We start from the raw sequence: 17,097 nt of genomic DNA on the forward strand, positions 1-17,097 counted from the left end.
AATGGAAACCTATCTAAAAAACCCCACCTGGATCTCAGTCGTAACGGTGGAAGGATAAAACCCAACAGATACGTACTCGAATCTACACGCCTGCATCTTTTAGTTGTGTCAAACGTGAGCATAATTTAGCTGAAAGGCCTCAGAGTCGATAATGGACTGCAACAATGATACATTTCCAAAATGATCTCAGGGTATTGCGCTGATGAGTACAGGCTGCTCCCGGAACACAGAGGAAGAATTGCGGTTAACCGGGCCTTCGCTTTGAAAACCACCCGCATGAGCCTCAAGTTTGCGTGCAGAATGTACAAAAGATGCAATATTGATTGGACTCCACCTCGCCGTCACCTCTGGAAAGGAAGATCACGGTCATTTAAGAGTGTCTTATCAGAGGCGCTGAGGTTGTCATGGATACGTACACCTCACCCGGGTCCTCGCCCTTTTGGCGGAGAGGCTGCTCTGCATCTCTGACTGCTAATAGAAGTGGAGAGCCAAATGACAAAAGCACAAAAAGTCTCAGTAAGATCAAGCAATTACAACCACATCTGATGCGATATGGGCCTCTGAGCACATGAAATTGCTTCATTTCAATTTGGATCAGAATCTCCTAAAACTTGATTTGATGTTTGAAGACGACACTGGTCAAATGCCGATCCTTCACCTTAAAATGTTGCATTGTTGGTCGGCCGTGAGCCGCCGACTCCCGGCACGGGCAAAAAGGAACAAAAACAAAAGAAGTCTGTCATCTCTTTGTCTGCGGGAGAATATGAATCTGCTTAATTTTTGGGGATGTGATTCATATTTGTCATCTGTGGGCATGTGAAGTCCATTGAGACTTTTCTGCGACTATTCGAAATGGAAAGAATTAAGACACTAAGATGCATTTGTGTCGTTTTTATGGAAACAAGCATTCTAATAAGAAGAAAATTCTTTATATTCAACAATTGAATTCTGATCTTCAGAAGGGTGAAAAAAATTTTTTCTTCCAAACACTTATTACCATTTGAATGATACGAATTGCCAATAACTCCGATATTTACAGTATGTCGGAAAAATGAATGGATTTTCAAAAGAAAATTCAATGGGTTATGGATGTCTTCACTGATAGTGATCAAATTTTATGAAAATGACCCGTTTACAATATATGAAGACTGACGCCAATGAAAACAATCTCAACGAAAGAATGGCTCAAAGGCTAGCAAGATGCGTTAATACGATGTTTCCCTTCAGTGGCGCATCGGCGGTTTATAAACATCAACATACCGAGTGCACACATACCATATGACCCTTGGCCGTGCTGTTAAAAAGACTTCATCCTCTCCAGAGTTTTTCAAGGCCATTTCCCCTATTCCACCTGACCTTCTGCGCGGCCACCGTAGAAATCCAAGTGCGGCTTCACGGTCCATTAACCCCAAAGCAAGCAAACAACATCCACTAAAAGGCAGAGCGGCGATACATTGCAAGACCTCGCCATACCGGACGTGTATTGTTGCCGATGTCTTTGCAGAGCCTCCAGAGTCATTAACGATGGCCGCCGCCGCCGTCCTCCCATCCTCGCAATCTGTTTTCGCCTCCGCCATCTGGGGAAGCGGTTCACGAGCATCTGTCCTAAATCCAGCAAGAATGCTAAACACCCGTCGACTCACAAAGGGAATCGAATCGTGAACAGACGGCGTTCTTCCCACACACCATCCGACCCCACCCTCAATCGCTGCAGGTCACTTTGGACTATGCACTTTGGAATGTTACCTTTTTTTTTTTTCGAAATGAAAAACATTTATTTTCATTTTTGCTTACTTGGTGGGAGGTACATTCGTTGCCCTAACTCCCTGCCTTTGATATTGGGTATGGTATGAAGTGAATTGTTTTTTTTGTCCTCTCCCCCCATACGTTTTAAGTTAAACCAGTTAAACCTCTCTCAACCGGTGTGCCTTGAGAGATCATCTGGTGTGCCACAAAAGAGTATGCAATTTCACTTAGTTGGTCTGAGTATTATATTTAACTATGACAAATAAAGTGTCTTGGGGTTCATCTAGTGTACTGTACATCCTAAAAACTGACAAAATGACATCAATTACATTTTTAAAAAATCCCATTTCATCAAATCAAAATGAAATAAAAAGAAACTATAATTAACAAACCCAAACTATTGTAACTGGTGCACTCTTTTTACATCCTGACATTACAACTCTCTAGAATGTTTTTTTTTCCCAGTTCCATTCATGGTGGGAAAAGCTTTGAAATAATTTAGCTTGATCATTTTTTTGTATGACAAAACCTGTATTTGTTGTGTAGACCTTTTTCCATTTCTTTTTTAGAGCCACTCTATATATGCTTGGAAATACTGTATTTCATCTTGTAATCTCAGTTTGTACAGTCAATTCTTGTTTTTCATCTCCATCATCAGACCACACACATTTCCCATCCAGACACGCCGTTCACAAGCATTCACACCAAGATGCAGTCATACATCCCTCACATCGATCCATTCAACAGGCAGGAATTTGCACTCACTTGAGTGCGACTCGGCGTCTTCACTCAGGACCATAAATGGCATCTGAACAAATGCGCACACTTTCTGGTGTGCTTTGACGCACAAATGTGTCAGCATTAAGATGGATATGCCTGCTAATTGTTTTGCGGTTTTCTTGCAAACTGAACGGCCACATGTATCCGTTGATGCATTCGTCCAGTGTGTGTCATAATAAGGTCCATTACGTCTCGGCACAAATCATACAAATAATCTTGGCTTTGCATATCTTTCTTCTTTTTTCTTTTTTGCCCGCCAAGTGAGATATTCGGCTGTCTCTTGGTTTTAATGACCCTCCTCCCACACACGCACCGCATGTCCTATACACAATGAGCTCGTCGAAATCACCCCTCTCTTTATTCGGTCTTTATTTGTTCGTGTAGAAAAAAAAGACAACGGACAAATAACTGAAATAGAATTTTGCACCCATTTTTATACATAACAGCGTTCTCATCATCACATCGGGGGTGACATTTATTTTTTTCAAGGAATAACGATTTGTACAGAGTGGAAGGTAGCCAGAGTGCTATTAAATAGAAACCGCAAAACAAGCACATACATTAAAAAATCAAATTAAAACAACCCAGTAGCTCTGCCAACATTGCTGCACAACTGTTCCTCCTCCCTTAGAATATACCGGCGAGGGCATTTGGAAAGCAGCTGGCACCCTCCCTGCTCTCTTGCCGTGTATGTTGAAGTGCACAGTGTGGCGGTCAGCCTGTTGTCCCTGTTGTCAAAACATCCCCTCGTGTATCTTTGCTGCTTGAAGGCTACTCAAACTGGACGATAGGCTCTGAGTCAACTGTGTCGTTCCATCTAGTTCATCTCACACAAGGTGGCAACTGATATCAAATACCCCGCTGAGTCAAAAAGTCCAAACAAATTATTTCGCCTTTATCTATGCGTCTATGCTATATTTGATGACATCTTGTTATATATATATATTTTTTTTTAAATCGAGAATAGACACATGCATCAGAAGATTTTCAATTGTGGAACTTTTTCAAATTTGCTATTGTACAAAGGAGTTAGTTGTAGGACCACACAGAAATACCAGGTATCGATATCGGGCCTTATTTTTGACAGTTATAAGATTGACAAAAAAAATAAATAAATAAGGAATCCTGTGTACTTCAACTGTTGCTATAAAACTATTAATTTTATCCATATATTTAAGACTAAATGTGACTTTTTTCTGTGACAGTATAATAAGATAAGATAAGAAAACCTTTATTAGTCTCGCAATGGAGAAATTCCCAAATCCCAAAATTATTAATGACACAATAAATAAAATCATTTTAACCATACGTTCTCATATGGGTTTAAAAGACACTGATTATATTGTTAATAAATCCAATTTTGCCGTGTAATTAGAACGCTGCTACTTTTAATTTCCATCAGAAAATGATGAGGTTCTTAAAGGTTTGTTTCTGTTATTTAAACTCGGTCTCGGTCGTATAATTTGAGTTACTAAATTAAGAGTCTAAGATGCATGACTTGGTTTCTTTTGTGTCATTATTGAGGTTGACTTGATAATGCGAAATCTTAGTAATTCGACAGCTGATGTGTTTCTAATGTGTGGGTCTTCCTCATTTCAGAATGGGAGACAGAATATCCCCCCCATCTGGACTAATCTATTCCATGTCCAATCGTTCAAGATAACTGTAGTTATTACGTCATCACATACGAGGAATAAGAGTCCCCGTCATATCTTTTGGAGCTTCACTTTGTGTAGTAGTAAATGGTAAATGGGCTGTCACTTAAAAAGCGCTTTTCTATCTTTGGTACTCAAAGCCCTTTACACGGTTTCCTCATTTACCTTCTGATGACGCAGCGTCAGGAGTAACTGCGGGTTCAATATCGTGCTTAGGCCACTTTGGCAAGGTCACAATGGCTGGAGTTTGAACCCCCAACCTCTGGATTGAGAGGCAACCACGCCATGCCGTCCCCAGTAGTCACATTGATGGGACGGGGTTCTGACGCACCTTCCTTCAGATATCTAGCCATGTTTTGACTTACACCTATGTTGTAACGGAGCCTTTTTAACTTATCTTCTTCCTCCTACGCGCCTCCTCTGCACCTACTCTGCGTTAAACTAATTCTTTCAATCTCATTCCTAAAACAGCAGGATTCACTCTCTTCTGTTCTTCATGTTTGCTCTTCCCATCTAAACATCTATCCATCCATCACACTGACTCTCTCTCCTCTTGCTCTCTCTCCCGCACTCATTAGTCTCCCCATGTGGCGGTTTGTGTCTCATGTCTTTGTCAGAAGTCTTATCACTGCTGTCAGCTCCTTTGGCGAGAACAAAGTCGTCCTCTACTCACGGAACCACAAAAGACGAGAGAAATGAAAGCGCCTCGGCTCAAAACAAAGAGGCAGGAAGGAGGAACAATTAAATTGGGTGAATTAATCCAGGGGAAAAGATGGGGAGGGGGGTGCTTGAAACACGTATTTTCATGTCAACCGCGATTTACTGTCATCTGTGGGTTATAACAACCGTCAATTTCTCCCTCTGTCATCCCGTCATCGACACAGCAAAGAGCGTACAGTTGGTTGGAACATATGGGAGCTATCTATACACACATTAATTGCCTTTCCTGTGTATTATAAATATATCTCCTTGTACATCAGCTAAACCTAGTATATCAACCCCAAATAAGTTACTGTGTATGAAGAACAGCACTTTTGAAAGACACAGAGATAGCCAAAAGAGAAAAATGTAACCATATATAAATAGCTCTGATAGAAGGGCCCACTGTAAAAAGTGTGTTACAGAAGTAGAGTACAGTAGAGCAGGACAATTACTTCGGTCACGCAATAGCAAGATCCGATCAACATGGCTGACAACAGTCTCTTCTACTTAGCAAACATATCAGACTTGAACCAGCTGAGGCACAAAGGGTACTTTGGAAACCAAGGACAAAATGGCCAGCGGCCACAGGGTCGTCATCATAGAAATGGCGCCAGGCATTCAAGGCTCAGGGAGTGTGGCCCTGGGTTATCACGTGTAGGCATAATCTATGTCGGGAATGCCGCCCTCTCTGTAGCCACGGTTGGTACCATAAGTGACATGATGGTGGCTGGTTTGGCTAAGGATGGTGCCATTGAGGCTGCCGGCTCTGTGGCTGCTCCTGTATGTCCCGTTTGCATGGGAAGAAGAAGAAGAAGAAGAAGAGGGGAAAATGGTGTGGATGTAGGTGACATCCTCCAGTTTGGGCTGCAGGGGCTGATGTGCCATGGCCGTCATCTGGAAGCCTGTAGGAGGGGCTCTGATCTCTAAGATGGAATTGTCTTTCTTGGTGCCCGACTCTACATAGTCGTCGTAATTTTTTGCTCCTCGGCCTCTGTTGTAGGAATTTGAGTCCCCTGACTTGTAACTTGGTCTTTGTCCATACCAGCAAAAAATACCAAAGATGAGCAGCAGGCTTACTAACGCTGTGGCTCCCCCAATGATCCCTGCCAACGGCAAGGCTGATAGCTCAGAGTCTTGCGTGTCCTTATTTGACCCCTCTCCCCTGGAGTTCACTACAGCCTCTCCAGTTTCTATCTGAGCACAGGCTGGAGTCGAATCTTTAGTGTTCATTTCAACCCCGCCAACGCGAGCTGTCCCCATGTTGGAGCCGAGAAAGGTCTCCTGGCGTAATGGCAGCAGGCAAATGAGATAATGCGAGCGTGGTGTGAGTTGGGTGAGATGGTACTGCCTCCTCTCTCCAGGAACAAGAGTCTCTGTGATGGAGCCGAGTGCCGCACTGGTACCTAACCTCAGCCACGATAGACGGAACGACGGTGCCGGCTGCGGGCACAACCAGCTAACCAGAACACTGTCCGAAGAGAGAGCTTTCACAGTCAACTCTAAGGCCCCTCCGGTTACATGTCCCTCTCCCCCTGCAGGAAGAGGCATAACCAGACCTGGCCGTTTGGCTCGGAGTGTGAACAGGGAACCTTGCGTGGGGCCCAACAAAGAGTTAGTGGTGGTGCTGCCATGGGATACACCTTGCCCGCCCCCTCCAACACTATCGTCACCTCCTTCGTTCTTTTCTGATGGATTTCCCCCGACTCCAATGGCCGGACCAGCTGGAGGTCCTTCGCACTGTTCCATTAGATAGGTGAGGTCTTTAAGGGACTGGCCCTTCACCGCCTCGGGCCCCTGACAGGTCAAACCCCTGACTGTTACAGCTGCCCCCCAGCTACGAAGCCATGCGTGGAGCCAGCGAAGACTGCAACTACAGTACCAGGGGTTTCCTCGCAGCAGCAGCAACTCCAGACTATCTGCATCCTTAAGAAGCCCTCGGGGCAGACTGGTCAGATTATTTCCTGATAGGTCTAGCTTCTGGAGCCGTCGCATTCCATCCAGAGCCCCTCGTGGTATGTGAGTCATCCCATTGTCCTGTAAATGGAGCCGAACAAGATGAGCTGATGGGAGGTTGACCGGAGGGGACTGCAAGGCATTTCGGACTAGTGACAGCTCCGTCAGATTGGAGAGGCGAGAAAAGGTGTCATCTGCAATGCGTGTGTTGGCGAGCAGATTCCCGTCCAGAACCAAGCGTCGTAAGGAGGAGAGCCCTCGGAAGGCATGCGTGGGGATGGTGTTGATTCTGTTGTCGTCTAATCGCAGCTCCTCCAAGGATGCAGGCAAGCCTGCAGGGATGCTCGACAAGTGGTTCCGAGAGAGAAACAGCAGTCTGAGCCGTGGAGTCCCAGAAAAAGCACGCTCCTGTATGCTCACTGTAGATATTGAATTATCATCCAAGTGTAAACGCTCCAGTAGTGGTAACTTGGCCAGAGATGATCGTGGTAACATTCGTATGTTGTTATCCTGCAAATGGAGCTCTCGTAACGACGGCGGAAGGTGTATAGGGAATTCATCCAACTGGTTGGCATACAGGTAAATAACTCGTATGGAAGTGCTGCGCTCCAGTGACGGAGGCAGGCCAGCGTTACTCAGCCGGTTGCTTTGCAGGTAGAGGATGGCGGCCGTCAACGGTAGAGGAGGAATTAGACTGAGTCCGCGGTCATTGCAGTAGACAAAACCCTCATCGCAGCGGCAGACTGAGGGGCAAACAATTCCCTCATCTCCCTCACCCGTCTCCAAGGCAATCGCAGCTGCAGCCAGTTCCAGCACCTCAGCCAATAAAGTGAGGCACAGCAGGAGCAAGAAGAGCCAATCGCGAAGCTCCGCAAGACTTTCGGTTGCCATGTTGGTGCCCAGCTCCTGATGGGAAACAGAAATGTGAAACTGTTTTAAAACTGCTGCAAAGTCTCAGTGAGGACTGTACTGTCAATACTGTATTATATAAGGCGTTTTATCGAAAGACTATTCCCACTTGCATTTTACAACACGGAGAACAGATTATTCTGAAGAAATATTTTGGGTTGACTTCCCCTTTAAAAAAAAAGGTTTTTCCTTCCTCCACACTTTAAACATGTAGGTACAAACCCTGAATCACTTTTAAACACACTTTCTTGTTTTGCATTTTTAAACACCAAAAAGCTTAAGCGCTCAAACTGTGTAGAAAACGCTGTACGTATTGTAGTGTCTGTTTTAGGAATGCGCCTTTAAGTGGCTTGTGACGTCGACAAGTCTGCGTAGGAGTGCCTGCGTCTCGGCGTGAGCTGTGGCTGAAAGCAGTTTCTGTGTGAGTGTATTCACCTTTATTCCTTTACTATTCTGCTGGCGTTCAAGAAACGTCTGAAAGGTGCATCGGTGACTGTGGATCTCCTTTCTTACATCCGAGGGTATTACAGTACACCAGATGCCTAATAATTTCGAGAGGGTATGATGTCATACAAAGTGTAAGCCGCAAAATAGGGTCTCCTGCCAAACAAAGCAAACAGCTAACAGTGGCATTGTTAGTGACCTAAAGAGAGATTTTCATACATTTTAACGGCCAAAACACAATGAAGAGGAGACGTTTTTTAAAGCGCTCGTGTTGGTGATCCGCCTTTCTTGAATCGCTTGACGTAAATGCAGTCAACTGTTACTAGATGTAAAGTTTTTCCTCTTACTTCAAGCAGTCGTTCTGGGGATTGAATCGTGAAACATACTTCGCAGAGACTGTCCATTATTATTTGGGTCAGCGCAACCGAGCACAAGACCAATGGGCAATTTAACACAGCGAGAGATGTGAGGTGGAGTGATTGGCTGAAGAAGATTACGAGAATCAGGGAAACCAAATGGATGACAGGGATGGAGAAAATTGGACAGTGACAGAGATTAACCGAAATGGAGAGAGTGACATGAAACTAAAATGGTGAAATGATTGGGAGGAGGAAATCGGATGAATTGCACGCAGTTCTGTTGGTAGCTGTGAAGACAACGGACGTAATGACCTGGGTGTCGCAGCACTACATCAAACCCCCCAATGAAAAGGAGCAATCGAAAGGCTGAATTGCATCGTGATTGGAGAAATGCTCACACAAACTAAGGAAGCGATCATAAAGCTTTCACATACTATTGTCTCAGTGAAAGCCGGCATGCATAATAATGCACATCTTGTCTTAGTTTCTCTATTGTTTGTGAAATGTCGGTGAATTATTCTGGCCTGAAATATCCTGAAATGTAATGCAACATGACTGCAGTCCTATATTATTGTTTTATGATGTGTGCAAGTGAGCACTACGATACATAACAGGAAAAAAAACCCCAAAATAATTATCTGCTCTCAATTCCACTCGCTGTGAGTGAACTATTTATAGACAATGAATAACATACAGTGGTAAAAGTTGTGTTGATTACAGAGTGGCCTCGCCTCATTTGAGTCCTTTCATTTTCTTTTCCTCAGGCCGTATATGTTTTTTATATGATTTGACAGCACATTTGATAAACAAATCCACTTCGGGCAAGTATTTTCCCCCCCTTTCCTTTCTGACCAAATGCGCCTGCATGCATGGGCTAGTATACAAACTCTAACTTGCTAGATGCAAACTTGCCCCTTAGCTGCAGTCAAAATCCATGCAAAGTGAACGAGACAAGGCAACAATACAACAGACAGAGGGGTGGGTTGGGGGTTTGTGGTGGATGAGAAGGGACGGATGGAAATGCGGAAAGGAGGCAGATGGAGAGCAGCTCTGTCAGTCGCATGAGGAGAGGGGGGATGGCTGGAAAGAACTGCGAGAAAGGAACTCATAATTAGTATGAGTGATTGTGAGTAGTTGATGTGTAGGGTAGGGGCGTAGCCAGGAATTTTCAGAAGGGTGCCTAGGGTGACAAAACACCACACTGGTCAGAGAGATGCATCGGGGTGGCCACAGGCGCGGACTGAGAAGTCTGGTTTATCTGATTTGTAGTGCCCAATATGGGCACCACGTAGGAGGGGAAGACTATTTGTCTGGGATACCACTGACAATTGTCCGTGAATCTGCAAAGTTGTTTTTAGTAACGGTGTTGACCTCATATTTTACTTTAATTTAATCCCACTTGAAACATAAAGCGTAAAGTTGACCTTTGCGGCGATAGTAGTAATTCAGCCATGCAGACGGTTCATCCGTTACACCCGGAAATGACATGATGTCAACTTTAGCAGATGTCTCCATGAAACGAAGAGATCAAAAAGCATGGTCTCATTTCCCCCAAATATTTCTACCTCCCGACTTGCTCCTCTGTCGATCTGAGACGACCCTCTACACGTGGGACCATATTTACTTCCATAAACACTGTGCCACGAGTCACTTGACGTGCTTTGTGTGCATGCGCATCACATCACGGATGCCTTCCGTTCACATTCTAAATACCATTTGTTTTTCTAATGTGAATGAGTCCATAAAACGAGACGATTTCACAAAAAATCCGAATTGGGCGTCACACGCTGCAGTGTGGACATGACCATAGTCATATAACATTTTTTTGTACATTATTTTGTGACATGTTATGTTCGTGTCAGAGGAGGATTAGCTCACTGATAGTCCGCCATAGGCTTGTACGCAGTGGTTAAGAAACAGACCGTATACCATGTAATTTGATCTGGACCCAGTCTTTGTTTTCTTTCTTTGGTTTTTCTCCGAATGGAATTTTCATTTTCCATTTCAGCATTACAAGCGTTGCCAGAATTTAAAAGGAACATATGGGCACAAAATGGACTCTGAAAGGAGAAAAACATATTGGGAACGGTCTACGAATATTAATAGGCATATGCTTTAATTCGACACGATAACAGTTCTCCTTTTTGAGCTTTACTTTTGAAAAATTTTGCTAACGCATCTTCATAAAGAGCCTCAGAATTGTGTTGCAATATTTACGCTCCCCCCACCCTCCCATATCTGTTTTCACTAGCCCGTGGCAGCCCAGCTTACCTCCTGCATATCTTCTCACATTTCCCCCTTCAACTGTTGAATCGCACATACTCCGTTTTAATCAATCAACTGCAGCTCATTTATTTGGCCCAGATCTCTTGTTCACTTTCATTTGACTAATTTATTCGAAAAACCCGATTGACAAGTGTTTCGTGAGGCTTTTTTTGGGAAGATGAAATGGACTTTACTCCGTATCAATATCCCTTTAGATCTCGGGGCGCATCACACAGCGAGTACCGGCAGGCCCTTTGCACTGTATTCCGTGTTCGTTATTGTTTTTCATGTTTCTTGTGCAGAGCGTGCCTGTTAAGTGAAATTTTCGTTGCACGAACGTGTAATGACAATAAAAGCAATTCAATTCAAATGTTGTCGACTGCGGCATACCACTTACAAAGTGGATGGATGGAATCACTTCTTAGAGAAAGCCCTTTTGCAGTCAAACGCAAGATAGTGCGTGCGTGTGAGAGGATGACTAAAAGTGTGTGCAAGTGGCATTACGACCTTAGGTATGATTTCATAGGGCTTGCTAACCTGTTCAGTACTTGTCTTTAACTTCTGCCGCAGTTGTGTATTTCTCTGTGAGGAACCGGTTGAAAGGAATTTTAGTTGGTTTTGCTTGAGTGACTGAGGATGTCGTCGCAGGGGGTATCGGCGCTTTGTCTTCCTCCAGCCGTTCAGATATGTAGTCTAGTTTCTTGAGGCCGTGGGATCTTCCTCAGCTTGGACAAATGATGATAGGGATAATGATGGTCTTTACTACAGGGCTTCAGTCGCAACACCAGCATGGCACATTCGTGAGCTGTGTTTTCATACTGCCGGGCTCTCTCGCTCTATCTGTGAATAAGGGGGATGCTAGGCCTGCCAACTCAAGTCATCCTCACCAAGCATCCACAGGCCTAATTCAGAAAACACTCCTCCAACACCAAAAGGCGACAGTTTGGCCAGACAGTCCCAAATCAGGTGTTAGACTCTAAGGTCCTTTTCTGAACTCAAAGACATTCCAGGATGCTCACGTGAGCAGCAGGTCATGCAAAAAAAAAAAAAAAAAGTATTGGACCAAAGACCCTTTTCAAGGTGTCCTCTGGTTTTTGTATAAATGTCCCAAAAAAGGATTTTCAATAGAAAACTCAGTCTTCTACAGATTTTTTTTTTCCCAGTGATGCCTTTCACAGAATGTTGTTTTCAACACCTTTCCTTCAGTTTCTGCCTTGCTGTTCAAACTAGTCCACTCTATTCAGGGCATTGAGGGCCAGTCCAGGGTAAAAAAGTCTCCCACAGGTCTGTAGAACTGTTCTTCCTGGTATGCTGAAGGTGACTTCACTGATGCTTGCTCCAGCAGCTTGTTATGTTGCCTGGAAGGACAAAGAAGAGCACACTATTTACACTTATTGTTTGAAGTGATTGTACAGTCTGTTGTAGATCTAGTTCCAAACATACCCTTAATTAATGTACTCAATGATCGGAATCAGTCAGGGAATTAGTGATTCAGTGTTATGAATTGCAGCTCTTAATCTCAATCATTCTATTCTGTGTGTGTATATCTATCTATCTATGTATCTATCTACAGTGAAAGTCCTCTACAACGAAATCATGTTTGCAGCAAGAAATTTTTCACAACCGGGGGTTTTTCACTGTAGCAAATTTGATCCCAGATGAACACACACACACACACACACACACACACACACACACACACACACACACAAACGTATGTGTATAACCCCACACAATCGTATGTGTACTCTTTATTTTTATTTCAAAAGTGCATAAGTATGAGCACACGCTTATTTGACACTTCATATTGTCATTGGAGAAAGAAAAAAAGGGAAAGAAATTGCGAAATTTACGATCAGCATTCACTTTCACTTACATCAATTTCTTGGATAATGTCTTTAATTTTGCTTGCTCGGTCTTTCATTTTGATCACTTTTACCCTCACTTCCTACCCTCTCAGAGCTCTTCTTGTCTTAGCTGCTTGACATCCAAAGGTCCGTTTTATAGCCATTTTAGCAATGCAACGTCCATGCTCATCTGAATCTAACAATAACAAATACTTCCTGGACCCGATGGCTTTTCTTTCCACCATCTCACTGTCTTTAACTCGACCTCCCCAACCATCCACGCTCACACTCACAGTCGTGAGATGCAATGCGAATGATTTCAGCTCGAGTCGAGCTGTGGACAATGTTGACAGGCTTGCATGCAGTAGCCATACATTTCGCTATGGCTTCAGCAAATTTGTACTTCGTCGTGTTCTCCATTTTCTTCACTTTGAAATGATCCATAGCTGTCCGCCTTAGACGAGGGGCCGGAGTACTCACATCAGCTGTGTGCTTGGCCATTAAGTGGTATTTCCGACTCGACGTGCTATGATGACAGCTCAGTTTACGACTGCAAAGCATACAGGTAACTTTGGTCTTGTCAGTGGAACTACCTGGCAACTTTTTAAAAGTAAACTTTCCATTCATAAACTCTTTAAGTATCCGTTTTCGGTGTCTCGCACTACCGTGGCTGGCAAAACAGACATGGGCGTGGACCTCTGCAGTGCGCTTGTTGTTTTGTTTCCGGTTTATTTATAGAGCAACGTCACATCCGCTGTGATGTGTGCCGCGTTAATCTCGTGAGAAAATTTTTTATCCCGTTAAAATTCATTTAAATTAATGCCAATAAAAATGCCTTAAACTGACAGCTCTAAGATATATATATATATATATATACAGTATATATATAATTTATATATGTACATATACAGTATATATGATATCTGCATAAAAAACACGACAAACAAGAGTAAAAATATTATCTGAAATCTTGTTTGCAGTTCAGCCTGAAAAGAGACCAACCAAGAAAACCAAGAGAACGTCTGAGTGAATCAAATTTAATTAGTGAGACGGGGCTACGTGATGAGGATGCGTAAATGTCAGCCTTTTGCATTGGTTCTGGGCCAGTTCATTAACTGCAGTTTAGGGGAAGATCAAACTAAAACTGTTGGACACAGGAGCTCTCAATATTTCTGGCTCATGACACTCATTAAATGATGGGATGCCTGCTTGCACTCCCAGTCACTTGCTGCTAATAGTGCAGTGCATCCCGCAAAAATTAGGATCCAAATGACGAACATCATCCTTTCACAATGCCAAAGCAGTAATGCAGTATTCAACTGGTTTAAAACCCACACGATTTAACGCTAATGGGACTGAATTTACTTTTCTTGTCAGTTATGGAAAATACCATCACTCGAGACATGACTGTAGATGCCCCGTTAAATGAGGACCAAAGGGAAAACGGAAGCTTTCGTTTCAGTGTCCCAATGCCAGCAAGTTTCATTCTTAAAACAATGAACCGTACCTAAAAATCACGGGACCAATAATTATCCCCTTCTGATCTGATTATAGTGGAAATAAAGTCCATTGTGAAAATACTTCCTGAAGGTCAAGCCTTTATCTACGCAGCACATAATTCCCGGTGTGTGCAAGCGACCCCATTAAGGAAGCCATGTTTTATAGCTCTGCGCACCTTATTTATTTATTTATTTATTAAATTTAAACAAAGCATTGGAGGTTTCATTAAGCACCACTTGCTAAGTGTTTGCACCTTGAGTGCGGAGTCCAGCTCCCAGATGAACACTGGCTTTACCAAGACAAAGTCCTCATCAGGAATACAGAGTGTACAGAGACAAACTCATCAAGGCCATTAACTGCTCCGCTGCGCTCGCTCGCCTGCTCACTCCATCCCGGAATAAGTAGAATACATAACCAACCGGGACATTATCGCGCCGTTTGCTGAAACGCAAAAATCGAGACAAATAAAGCTGCTCTCGTTTTCATTTTCAAAGGACACACGTGCTCAGAGGAACTCGGTCAGCCTGCGTATGTCTGGAAATGTTTTCATCTTTGAACCCAACTCTGGTTGCTGCCTCAAATGGAAAGGAATGCGGTAAAATTACTGCACTGTTTACAGGAGTAGTTAGAGTTGCGTGTGACGTGGTAAATGATCCTTTTTATCAAATAAGCCAGGGGTGAGAACTCATTTGCGGCATTGTAAACAGATTTGTTCTGTATGCACAGAGCACAGTGAACGCGTGTCATGAAAACCGCCCCGACATGAAACGGAATGCAAAACAAGTGCAAGCATATCCGCTTGACGACTGGCTTTGGGAGTAGTGAAACGATGTCAATAATCACAGACGGGGCTTTGTGCTTTTCACCTCTTCCGCATTAAACACTGACAAATCCGTCCAAGTTCTCCATCCGTCAATCTTCCAAATCGCGACTTGAAACAATTCAATCTCCTGATGTCCTTTAGATGCCGGGTGAATCTCAAAAAGCGAAAATAGCAAAGGTTGCACGGTTCGGAATTTGACCTTGCTGGTGCGGACAGTAAATGTGACGACTTTTCCCTTTGTCGAAAAAGTCAGCTCTTTGGGGATTTATTGTTTGGGGGGTACCGCGGTATCAAAGAGAAAGGGTATGTGAAACTTGCTTCGAAGAGAGGCAAGCGTGGTAGCACCATAGTAAAATATATCACATCAGAATCTACCAGAGCGCTGCCCTTCACTCATATGAACTATTTTGCTTGATTAATCATTCGTAGTCCCCGTTTAACCTTAATTTGTCCAAATCTTTGAATTTCAGCCGTTTCAACAGTAAATATCCGATTTATGTCATTCTCGGGGAAAGCAGACAGATTCCAGTATCATTGTGATTCAGCAAAAAAACCCCCACCGTGTTTGCTTATTTTCTGAAATTGTTTATGCGGTCGTCTTGAAATAATTAGCGGTACCTGTTTTTCAGGCAAGGGATGACATCAGGTTCCCCAAAAGTGACAGATTAATCAATTATTAAAATGGTTCGTAACGTTGTCTTGAAAGGAACGGGTTCATCCAGCCACGGGAGTTGCTGTGACTACAGTTGGTAAAATAAATACACTAGACTTGAAACCGAGGCAGATAGAAAGCTCAGTCGGATGGCTAACATCAGCTCTTTCTGTTCTAATACTACTTTTACGATGTGGAAAAGAGCAGATAATTAGCTACTCATTTTGGGAGAAAGTAGTTTTTATTGTGTTTATGCAAACATTTCATAATAATACAGTTTAGAGCTGTAATTGCAAAACAGCAATGTCATGAAATGGCAAAATCTTTGGTCGCAGTCGTCATACCTTCAGACTCTGAAACAAGCCCATGACTCGCATCGACTTCATATCCTAAGAAGTGAGTTAAGACATGAGGCTCGAGCCTCATATTCACACACACACACACACACACACGAGTTTTTCACGATTACCTGTGGTTTGCTCCATTTCCACTTATGTTGTGGATGTACTGAAATGTGTGAGGTGCTTGTACAGTGTCGCCTTCCTGATACTATTTATTTTAAAAAAATCACACCGGTGGACAGTTTGGAGTCTGGAAGTAACCTAAGAAGCACGTTTTCAGAATGTGTGAGGAAGTGAGAAAAACATGTTAAGTCTCCCTAAGAGCCCAGATTACGATATGATACGATACTATACTCACTGTAAAATGACCTGCACAGTCAAATTATTTCTAATCGACAGACAGTGACAGTAGATTTTAATTTATTATTATTTTTGCTTCATTTGCTGGGAAAATTGTCTCAAAGGCCATACCGATTGAAGGTTGACCACTATTCTTGAATGACCTTCGATAATCCACCGTATCAATGATCCCTGTGGGGTTCTCATGACCTTCATTTGCCATGCGTGAACAGCAACGAAGAGTCAATTTTGGCCCGGATAATATGCGTCGCTTTAGGCAGCGTGAATCAGACAAGGGATTTGAGAGGAAAAAGCTAAGAATCTTGGTAGAAGTGAAAACAACTTGTCGCTAAAAGTTGCAAGAAGCCTGGAGAGATCTCTGACACTTTGGTGTCACATCACGCCGCAAGTGGTAACTCCAGGCTTTTGGAGAAGCTATCTTGTATATTATCAGACAACGCTCGTCTATAAATCTCTATGCTCATGCGGTAGAGGGGAAAAGGTGAAATCGGCTTCTTTTTCGAAGAAATAAAAAAGAAGAACTAACAACATACACCGAATGAAAGGCAGATATTTGTATTCACTTCATGACCAAAAAAAAAAAAAAGCCCGAATGTCTCTCGATTGGACCGAAATCATTTGACGTATTACAGAAAGATAGCTTTTGTCAGTTGTCCCGATATTAAAATGCTGCAAACAATGATGGGCTTGAAGCAATAATCAAGATGCATTGTGGCATAGATTCACTTGGATTTGACGAAGCAATAGGAGGAAAATGTAAA

At 43.2% G+C, this 17,097-nt stretch overlaps 2 protein-coding genes across 2 annotated transcripts in view; one reads left to right on the top strand and one right to left on the bottom strand.

Moving 5' to 3' along the window:
- Nucleotides 1-17,097, top strand: part of macrod1 (mono-ADP ribosylhydrolase 1) — a 147,517-nt gene that overhangs the window by 33,828 nt on the left and 96,592 nt on the right.
- Nucleotides 2,781-17,097, bottom strand: part of flrt1b (fibronectin leucine rich transmembrane protein 1b) — a 46,079-nt gene continuing 31,762 nt past the window's right edge. The window contains exons 2-3 of the mRNA XM_086105904.1: nucleotides 11,351-12,171; nucleotides 2,781-7,742 (exon numbers count right to left, since the gene is read on the bottom strand). Of these exons, the coding sequence (XP_085962030.1) occupies nucleotides 5,532-7,727 (2,196 nt within the window). The 5' untranslated portion in view covers nucleotides 7,728-7,742; nucleotides 11,351-12,171 and the 3' untranslated portion in view covers nucleotides 2,781-5,531. The remainder of the gene's footprint in view (nucleotides 7,743-11,350; nucleotides 12,172-17,097) is intronic.

The sequence above is a fragment of the Hippocampus guttulatus genome, chromosome 2, assembly GCF_054856545.1.
Source record: "Hippocampus guttulatus isolate MCC_2025c chromosome 2, RoL_Hgut_1.0, whole genome shotgun sequence".
In the NCBI taxonomy this organism is placed as follows: Eukaryota; Metazoa; Chordata; class Actinopteri; order Syngnathiformes; family Syngnathidae; genus Hippocampus; species Hippocampus guttulatus.